Source organism: Rutidosis leptorrhynchoides, chromosome 2 (assembly GCF_046630445.1).
Source record: "Rutidosis leptorrhynchoides isolate AG116_Rl617_1_P2 chromosome 2, CSIRO_AGI_Rlap_v1, whole genome shotgun sequence".
NCBI classification, from domain to species: Eukaryota; Viridiplantae; Streptophyta; class Magnoliopsida; order Asterales; family Asteraceae; genus Rutidosis; species Rutidosis leptorrhynchoides.
The window spans coordinates 254,906,065-254,916,638 of NC_092334.1; the positions used below are offsets into that span (position 1 = coordinate 254,906,065).

General features: G+C 38.1%; 1 protein-coding gene across 1 annotated transcript; it reads left to right on the forward strand.

Moving 5' to 3' along the window:
* Positions 1-9,315: 9,315 nt before the first annotated feature.
* LOC139891751 (autophagy-related protein 11-like) lies at positions 9,316-10,341 on the forward strand. The gene is made up of 3 exons (XM_071874735.1): positions 9,316-9,531; positions 9,708-9,925; positions 10,026-10,341. Exons 1-2 carry the CDS (start codon positions 9,340-9,342, stop codon positions 9,783-9,785), a joined length of 270 nt encoding a protein of 89 aa, XP_071730836.1. The 5' UTR covers positions 9,316-9,339; the 3' UTR covers positions 9,786-9,925; positions 10,026-10,341.
* Positions 10,342-10,574: the final 233 nt, after the last annotated feature.

The window sequence follows — 10,574 nt, forward strand, 5'->3', positions numbered from 1 at the left end:
AGAAACATAGTTTGTCAAATAAGTTAGATTAGATTAGATTAGATTAGATTAGATGGTACTTTAATATTCATGTGATATGTTGTGATATTTTAGTTGGTGTAACTTTTACGATCTTGTTGAAGCACTACATAGAGACCTGGCATAGGGACGAGGCATCTGAGTGTGTTATTCTTCTTGTAGCTGATCTCTGTCTAACAAAATATAGTAGATAATTGACTTTCGCTTAGAACCTTGAGTCTAATTGACTTTCGCTTAGAACTTAAATTGAGGTTCAAGTAGGTTTAAAATCCTTGAAAATTTAATTTTATCATTCTCATAGCGTCTCACACTTTTTTTTATAACTTATTAGCTAGAGGTACATTTGAAAGTAATCTCTTCATTAATTTCATTCATACATACGAGTAGAACATTGAGAGGGAACTCTATTTAGAGTATTTCACTCCGGATGAAAAAATAACTTGTCTTTATTCTAGGATATAGTAAGGGTTGTTTACATCTTATCTTTCCGTACCCCACTTACGCATGATTGAGTTTTGTTATTGTTGTAATTGATTGCATCTAACCAACTCTAAAATATAAAACAGTAGTAAAATGGAATTTCATATTATTTTCATTTTACTAGCCGTTAGTGGTCATCTGAATAACATGAAATGCATGATGTAGAGAAAAAAGTTTACTACACTATCATCTATACACTTGACCTGCGAGAAGTTTCAAGTTAAAATTGTTTAAGGAAGATTTTGAAAACGGAGAAAAAAATACTCCGGTGGTAAACATTTTAAACCTCCTGGAACTAGAAAAACCTAACTCTTTCTTTCGTTTCATAACGAGTGTATACAACCGAAATCACATAATCATTATATATGGTGTAATAGAAAGATAACTATATCCACACATTCTGCACACTCCTATGAATTGATTTAAGAATTTAAGAAAATGCAAGTAAAAAAGTAAAGTTAATATTTTACACTTTGGACGTTGATCAAAATATAAAGATGGATAGTTATTTTGAGATCGAAAAATATGAGTTTAGGACTTTATGGTGATACATATACATGCAATGATGTGAATTTTAAAAGGCTTCTGAAACCACTTACTAGTGATGAATTCATGATGAAAATCGAATATGTTTTTTTAAAAAAGTAAAAAATAATTAAAGTTGAAATGTACTATAGTGATTGTTTACTTTAAAAAAACTAAAAATTTCAAAAATATATAAAATACCCTATTTAAATTTAGCAATATAATTGGAAGAATAAATCGTATAATTTTGTTTTTTTTCCCCCCTAATAGTGGAGTCCTATCACTCCACCTCACATATGTTACAATAAAGTAATGCAAAATGATTGAACTAGTATTATTGATTTGGTGGCAAACCTTTATCCATGTTCTAAGGTTTGCTTTTATGAGTGTGTTAGGTGTACTAGCTTTACTAGTGTGCCTAGTTGGTGTCTTGATCATTATGTTTGTGTTTCATCTTGTATTTAAGCAAGACTACTTGTAACCATTTATGCACCTTTGATTAATTACACATTACACATTACATTTTATGGTTACATCTTCTCATGTCATTTCCTACACTTCTCATTGATAGCAAATAGCTTTTTCTACATGGTATCAGAGCCGGGTTAGGCAATTGCTTCTTGGTTTAGAAGCATTTTTCTTTGTGTTCCTATACTCAAAGAAGGTTGAAGAAAAGCATTGTTCTTGCTAGCAATAATGGAGGTCGCATATGGAAATGGTGGAAGCATGAAATTGGAGATGGAGAAACTTCTTGGTGATTACAAGTTTTGGTATATGTGTATGGAGGTGTATTATCAAGGTCAAGATTTGTGGAAATTTGTTGCCATGACTGGTGCAACAATTTCTATGAATGTCCCGGAGCAAGGATCACGAAGGAAATGGATGATCAAGTGTCGAAAGGGTCTCTTTGTGTTGGTGACGTTAATTAGCAAAGAGTGTGTTGATCATGTCCGTGATGAAGGCTCATCAAGGGAGGTTTGGGAAGTTCACAAGAATTTGAATCATTCAAAAGTCACAATAACAAATGTGACTTAAACAAGAAATGATCGGAATTTTGCATTAAGGGGGAGTGTTACAATAAAGTAATGCAAAATGATTGAACTAGTATTATTGATTTGGTGGCAAACCTTTATCCATGTTCTAAGGTTTACTTGTATGAGTGTGTTAGGTGTACTAGCTTTACTAGTGTGCCTAGTTGGTGTCTTGATCATTATGTTTGTGTTTCATCTTGTATTTAAGCAAGACTACTTGTAACCATTTATGCACCTTTGATTGATTACACATTACACATTACATTTTATGGTTACATCTTCTCATGTCATTTCCTACACTTCTCATTTATAGCAAATACCTTTTTCTACAACATATTTTAGGTTCGCCCCTACCAACTCATTGATTTTAGGTAATACATAGACATTAATAATATGACTTCAGATTTAAAAGTCGTTTGGAACCAATGGTATGAATGTGGGTGCATTAACTTAGTTGCCGATTGTAAATTGAACTAATACGAAATAAGCATAGATTAAAAGACTATATTTAACATTTCAAGATACAAGTTTTTCATGAATGTATACAAAATGCTCACTATTGAACTCAAACCAAAACCTCTTGATTGAAATGTTTATTTAAATATAGTTAAGCCGATGACTAATTAATGTATTTACTCCCACCCTCCTGGGTGAAGTGTCTACGTATTATTTTCGAACGTCCGATTTCAAGTATTCACTTTATATCATCATCTATCATATTAAAACGGTAAGCCTAAGTCCACGTGTCACACAGCCATTAAATTTCAGATTTATCTTTCTTCTCCTTAATCTTGAATTATTCCCACTAATTACCTAGAAAAGCCACGTGTCCACTAGCAAACTTCATCCTAATTACAATTACAATTAACCCACACAACTCTATCCTTTCTTTCACGCAGATGAAAAAAAAAATTGATTGATTCAAACATCGATCATCAGTTCGTTCAGCACCAATCTTTTAATTCGCAAAATCTATTCCAAATCACACCGATCGTTTGATTATCCGATCGAATGAACACTGAAATTCATCAATTCCAATCGATGGATTAAAAAAACCGCCCAATAATCCTAAAATAGAAATTCAGAAATTCGTCACTTTCAATCGTTCGATTGGGTTTTGTTATCTTCCGTTGTCATGAACGCATACAAGGTATTCGATGAAATGACGACCTGGATGGCTGTTGAAGTCGCTGAAAGTGAACTCAAGTCATATAATTTTTATTGGTATTACTTATATTATTACATGTTTATTCTAAAGTATGGTATAATAAGAAAATTTAGTTAAATCTAACCATTAAATTGGCATTTTTCTAGATATAGAGAGGACTTTGTCAATGAGACGGTTACACTTGCAAATACAGAGTACGTACATTACTCTTAAATTAAGTTGTTTGAGGTATTCATAAATTGTTTATCAGAGTAATAATTTATTTAGTTATACGGTTCCATAATATTCAATATTGATTGAGATGCAATACTATCATGTTGTGCTGGCTTATTTTTTATCATATTGAAAAGTCAATGTGTTAAAAATGATGTATTATAGTGTTTTTAAAAGAGCTACTATTAGGGGTTGCAGTCATCTTTCAAGGTATGTGATAATTCAATCTTTTGGTTAATTTGGACTTTTTTTTTATTAATTAACATTGATGCTTTTTAATCAATTAACCCTAACTTAGGCTGGTGAGGTACTCTTTAAAAGTTTAATATGTATGAACCCTTTGCATTTATGTAACACTCCGTTTTTCTAAACATGACGCTCGGGGCGTCATTTGAAGTCCAAGAATGATTATTTAATAGTTTGGATATAATGCATTGACCACGATTGACTTTGGGATGTTTTAAAAGTGAAATTGGAGTACATCAGGTAATCTGTCGAGTTTGAGTGTAGTTTGTCGCATTCTGGTGTGTCGCGTTCCGTGACAAACATGCTTGAAACGAGACAAGTTCTGATGGTGATTTCTGACCACTTTGTCGCGTTTGAGTGCTGTTTATCGCGTCCTGGTGTCGCGAAACGCGACGAATTGTCACGAAACGCGACAAATGTCGCTGAAATGACTTTTTAGCCATTTTAAATGGCATCTTTTGGGGGTATAATAGTCCTTTCACTTGTGGCCGGTTTTAGGGAGTTTAAAGCTGATTCAACCTTACCCAATCCTCATTTATCACATCTTCACCTTCACCAATTAAATCCTAGAGAGAGAGAGTTAGGGTTTAGTGAGAGAGAGCTCACTTGAGGAAGAAGAAGACCAAATCCCACCCAAGTCCGAGTTTTAAAGTTGTTCCCTACGTCTCTAGCTACGTTGTGATTGTATTGGTAAGTCTTAACTCTATGTTTTGAGTTTTAATTGGTTTATGGCTAGGGTTTTGCGTACTTGAGGCTTGTATGACCATTTGGGGGTTAAATGGGTGAATTTGGGTTATATTGATGAAAGGAAAACCTTAATAGCTATAACCTAGGCCTTGGTCTTGTTGTTTGAGATTTGTAAGTGTTAAATGTGTTGTTAGGCACTAATACACATGTTAAATGTCGAAAGATTTGTAAATGGGTTAAGTTTGACAAAATTTGTAAGTTTAAGTGTCAAAATGGGTCAAATGGGTAATGTTGACCTAGTTTGGGCAAGATGGGTATGAAAATACCCTAGATGGTGTTAGTTGTTGATATTGGACTATAATCACTAGCTTTTGGGGAATTATAATGGGTCTTGGTCATTAATGGGCGGTTTTGGTGTAAATGAGTCATTTAATGCAATTGGGTCATTAAATGCTCAAGTGTTAAATGTTGGTGTCTAGTCCAACTAGTTTGTGTATTGAAAATGTACTTAATGTAATAGGTACGTTGCATTGAAGGTTGCGAGCTTGATTCCCTAGTTCACCAAAGACGATAAGGTGAGTGGAATAATTATACGTTCATGTATATGGCGTGTTTATTTGTGAATGTTATGGCATGAACCATGTGCCGGTAGTGCCATAACATGTATGTGACGGATATAGGATGTGAACCACGTGCCGGTAGCATCGAGTGTGAACCACGTGCCGGTAGCACTATAAAATGAGGCGTGAACCACGTGCCGGTAGCGTCAAAGTGTGGACCATGTGCCGATAGCACTATAAAAGAGTGAGACTCAAATGCGTATGGTGTGAACCACGTGCCGGTAGCACCATAGCGTTATGGTTAACCATATTGTGTTGTGATCGTTTAGCATTATATATATATATATATATATATATATATATATATATATATATATATATATATATATATATATATATATATATTGTGTTGAGTATATGCTAATGAGATTTTGTGTCAATGTACGACTTGTTGGTATTTCGGGTATGATTGACTTACTTTGTGAGTTACATGTTCGTACGAGGTATTTGGTATTTGTGATTGCAAATAGATGAGTTATATATATGTATGTATAATTATTGCATTTACTAAGCATTGCTTACCCTCTCGTTGTTTACCATTTTATAGGTTCCGGCGTGGACAAGGGTAAGGGCATTCATTTGGATTAGAGATCCCGCCTTATTGTTAGGGGACGCTTTTGGATTTGTTAGCTTTGGAAGTTGGCCTAACGTTTTGGATAGTTTAGTCCCAAATGATGCTCGAAGTGTCGTTTGGATTATAATTATCATTTGTAGTGGGGCGAACTTGTATTAAACTTAATTAATGGCCTTCGTGCCTTGTAAACATTTAAATTGTGGTACATTTTAAATGGAACTTGTGGAATGGTTTACATATTTTATTGGCGCGTAAATGTGAAATAATAAAAAAAAATATATTGTATGGAAATACGGGTTGGGTTGTTTCAAGTGGTATCAGAGCATGGTCTAAGGGATTTAGGCGACTTGAGATAGGTGCCTAGACTTAGACTTTTATGTGTGCTTATTTGTTGCGGGACTTGTAGGTGAACGGGTCAGAACGGGTTATAGTTAGTGCCTTATTTGTAGGTGGACTAACTAGGATTTTTGGCTTGTGTTGTGATGCTATTCCCTTGCGTGTGTTTATATCGCGTGGAATTGTCATTGTGTTGGTTATATCATCGAGCGAGGCGGTCGTTGTACTAACGAGTTGAGACGACGTGTGTGCGTAATAAGGACTTGCAAACCTTATTACGGGTGCAAATCGTGTCTAACAAGTGATGTACGACGAGTGTTGAGCAAGATGGGGCGGTGTTATGCGTGTTATTTTATACGTTCGTGGACTAATCGTTTTGCATTCTTTAGAATGACGACGCGAAACGAGATCGAGACGAATGACGAGGAGTTTAACTCTAGAGTTGCGGCCGCCGTTGCGGAGCAAATGAGTGCGTTTCGAGAAGAAATGGATAGGAAGTATTCCGAATTTCGGGGTAGTAGTGAAATGGAGCGTTGTCTTAAGAGCTTCATGAGGACTAAACCCCCAATGTATGATGGGAAACTGGAGCCTTTGGTAAGCACCACATGGATCTCGGATGTCGAAGGGTGTTTTCGTACTATTGAATGCCCTCCCGAGAAAAAGACGAGACTCGCTACTAGTTTGTTGCGGGGTAGGGCGAGGGATTGGTTGGATGGTAAGATTGACCTTGTCGGTGGTGAAACGTTTATGGCTTTGTCGTGGGACGAATTTAAGGAGGAATTCTTCGAGGAGTTCCGGACTTCAGCCGATTTGTGGGAGCTGCGTAATGAGTTACGAAATTTGCGACAAGGATCTATGGATTTGAATACTCTCAAGGCGACCTTTATGGCGAAGGCTCGTTTTTGCCCGGAGTATTTAGGGAATGATCATTTGTTGATGCAAGATTTCTATCGGACCTTGAATGATGACTTGAAGAGTAAAATTAGCCGGGGTCAAGCGAAATCGTTTGCGGAATTATTCGCCTTGGCTAGAGGTTTCGAGTCGTATTCACGATCCAAGAAGAGTGAACCTTCAAGTGAAAGAAGGGTTGTTTCGTATGGTGCTCCAAGTAAGAGGACTAAGGGTCCGAGCGTGAGCACGGGTGGTACGCGGACGAGTATATTGGATTCTAGTGCGCCTAGATGTTACAATTGTGGCGTGAGGGGTCACAAGTCTTGGGAATGTACGGTACCAAAGAGTGATGGCATGGTGTGCTTCAATTGCCAAGAAGAAGGACATCGTAAGTCGGAATGTCCCAAGTTAGCAGGGACGGGTGCGGCAAGGAGACGTTAAGGTACGTTTCGTTTTAATAAATATGTCCTTTGATTATTTATTAAGTGCCGTTGAATTCGAGTTTGTAAAATGCCTTGTGTTGTGCATATTGTTGTTATGGGTGACGTTCCTAATGGAAGTACCCTATGGTGATGTTTTGATTAATGGGCGAAGGGCGTAAGACTTGGTGCAACCAAGCATTCCTTAGTATTTGGAAATGTTTCTACCAAGCCATGGAAATGGGTTTTGGTGTTCGATTGTTAAGCGCGTGTTCGCTATAGTGTGGAAGTTGATGAACCATGAGGTTCGTCGGGTGGATTGGAACCCGAAAAAGATGGAGTGTTTGATCTCGATGTATGTTGGTAAAGGAGTCTACGTGACGCGACATCAGGTGCCTCTTTTATACCTACTAGCGTGGTGTTCAACTCCGATTGTGTTGCGGTTACATTGTACTTAGGGTACCGAAGTGAAACCCTTAGGTACATGAGAGATCGGGTGAAATTTGACAAACTAAAGCAATTGGATGATTGCGAGAGTAGAGTGGTGTAATTTGCGGTACACTTTTCGTTCGAAGTGTTTAAGGATTGGTTGAAATCCTTCGTATGCTCAAGGTGGGAGCAAGATATGGTGATGGGTCGTGTGAACCCAATTGTTGGTAAAGTCTACCTTTGGTAGCATGGTACGGTTGTACGAGATGCGGTTATGAGACGTAGTTCCAAGTGGGGGAGTTACACTCCCGCCCGAGAAAGTTCTAGTGTGAGACTTCGGATGACGTTTTAGTAAGATCTGAAAATTGTGTTGGGACCTAGTTTTGGTCAAATTGTGGTAGGGTACAATTTCGGTTAAATTGTACTTATGGTTTGGATTTAAATTATCACCGAAGTGGTAATGTGGTAAGTCTCGTTGAGAGATAATGGACGTGTTGGGCGAGCAAGGTGAAATCCCTCGGTTAAGGGATGTGCGTATCGGATCCTCTTTTAGAGAACGATTGTTGGGTACCTATATTTGATATAGGCGGTTCTTGCTCGATTGTGGGAATGGTTAGTGGTATACGTTAGGATTCACTATGGCGTAGCAGAGCGCGATGTTATGCTGCTCGTTGTTCGAGGCCAAAAGGGCGTTGATTGGTGAAGCATGACCTTCGGGGTCCGCTGACTTCATCATGGTATTGTTTATTGGTGGAGCATGACCTTCGGGGTCCGCTGACTTCATCATGGGAGTACGTGATTGGTGGAGCATGACCTTCGGGGTCCGCTGACTTCATCATAGGCGTAGTGTTATATCGGTGAAGCATGACTTTCGGGGTCCGCTGACTTCATACGGTGTTGAGATTGGTGAAGCATGACCTTCGGGGTCCGCTGACTTCATCATGGTAGTGGATCGCGTGTGGTTTCGGATTCACGATGACGCGTGTGGTTTCGGTCATCTTATTGTGGAAGTGAATCTCGTGTAGTTCGGATTCACAAATGACTCGTGTGGTTTCGGTCATGGTATTGAGGAGTGAGTCTCGTGTAGTTTGGATTCACAAATGACTCGTGTAGTTCGGTCATTCCTCTGGGATAGTGACTCTCGTGTAGTTCGGATTCACTAAGGCGCGTGTAGTTCGGCCAATCCCGATTGTTGTTGAGGTGAAGGTAGTGAGTCGCGTGTGGTTTCGGATTCACTAAGGCGCGTGTAGTTTTCGGCCAGCCTTCGTGTTGTGTAATCTATCGGTTGTTTTATACACCGATGGTGGGGTCGTAAGGACCATGATGTTGATCTGTTGGTTGTTTTATACACCAATGGTGGGGTCGAAAGGACCGTGTTGTGTGATCGATCGGTTGTTTTATACACCGATGGTGGGGTCGTAAGGACCATGATGTTGATCTGTTGGTTGTTTTATACACCAATGGTGGGGTCGTAAGGACCGTGTTGTGTGATCGATCGGTTGTTTTATACACCGATGGTGGGGTCGTAAGGACCATGATGTTTGATCTGTTGGTCGTTTGATAAGCCAATGGTGGGGTTGCGAGGGCCATGTTGTATGTTTAGTGATGCGATAGCCGTGTTTCGCTCACATGTTGTTACGGGTGTGACAATAGTCGATTTTGTACACCTTGGGAAAAACATGGAAAGATTTTTGATGATAGGATGAGTGATTCGTCAGGAATAGTGAACCCGAGCTCTCATTTGGATTCATCATTGGTGGAATTGCAGAACATAATTGAAGAAAAGTCAAATCAGCTTACTGAAGTGGATGTCAAACTTGAAGCAGCTTTGAAAGAGGTCGCGAAACTTGATCCGCAGATGGAAATGAATCGGAAGCTTCTAAAAGAATCTCAGGTAATGATGGTATTGTATATAATACTATTTTCTAAATATGGTTCCATTTATCGTGTCTTTTTAAGCTTTAAACTTGGTAGTTCGTGTTATGTACACTGTTTAGAGGTGTCAACTGGGCGAGTCAAGTAGGTTGATCTCCTCTTTATATTTTTATGAACATGATGAATGTGTTACAGATTAATTGTGCTCACTTGGAGAATTGTCTGAATGAAGCACGAGCAGAGGCTCGAACTCATCTCTGTGCAGCTAATTGAAGAACATATGAGTACAATACGTTGCGTGGGTCCACATTAAGATTACGCAACCTCTTTGAGCGGCTTAAATCATGTGTTTCGTCAGCTGGTGTGGCTGATTTTGCTGACTCATTGCATGCTTTAGCTCAATCTCTCACCACGTAAGTCCTGCAATTAATTCTCAATCGTTTTAATTTTGTTTTGACTCTTTAACATAGTTTATGAGTGAAATATATTGCATGTATATATGTTTGTTTTCAGTTGTGCAAGTGTTAATGTTGATGATTGCACTCTTGAGTTTCGTGGATGTGTTTGTGTGCTCGCTAAAAAAGTTGGCATTCTTGCAAAGCGTAGTGGTTTGTTGATCGATAAACTTGCAGTATTCTGCCAGTGGAAAAAAGTTGGCATTCTATTTTTGTTTTTTCAAGACACTGTTATTGTTAAGGCATATTTTCTTCATCCGTGTCATTCTGGAGATTCAACAAGGTAAGTTTTCAGGTTCAAGTTTTAAGTGTTATATACTGTTATTATGCCTCTAACAAATGGCATTATTGGACTCTACTACTTTGTTAGGTAACCGCGAGCGAATTGTGTGTGATTAGTTATGACTTAACTTTTACTCTTCTTTGCACAAAAAAAAGTTATCTTAATTCTATCTTGACAATGACTTTCGTTAAGTAACCGTGAGCGAATTGTGTGTGATTAGTTATATGTCAATGTAACAAAAAGACAAGTGTTGTTGTGTTGACCTCACTGTACTCAATAAATTTATGTGCTTCAATATTCAGGCATATACAACTCAAATTGTGG

What these genes read in the sequence shown, in the direction of transcription:
- LOC139891751 (XM_071874735.1), top strand. Translation starts at nt 9,340, where the DNA reads ATGAGTGATTCGTCAGGAATAGTGAACCCGAGCTCTCATTTGGATTCA. An exon ending in AGCTTCTAAAAGAATCTCAG is followed by an intron (nt 9,532 to 9,707) that starts GTAATGATGGTA and finishes AATGTGTTACAG; the next exon opens with ATTAATTGTGCTCACTTGGA.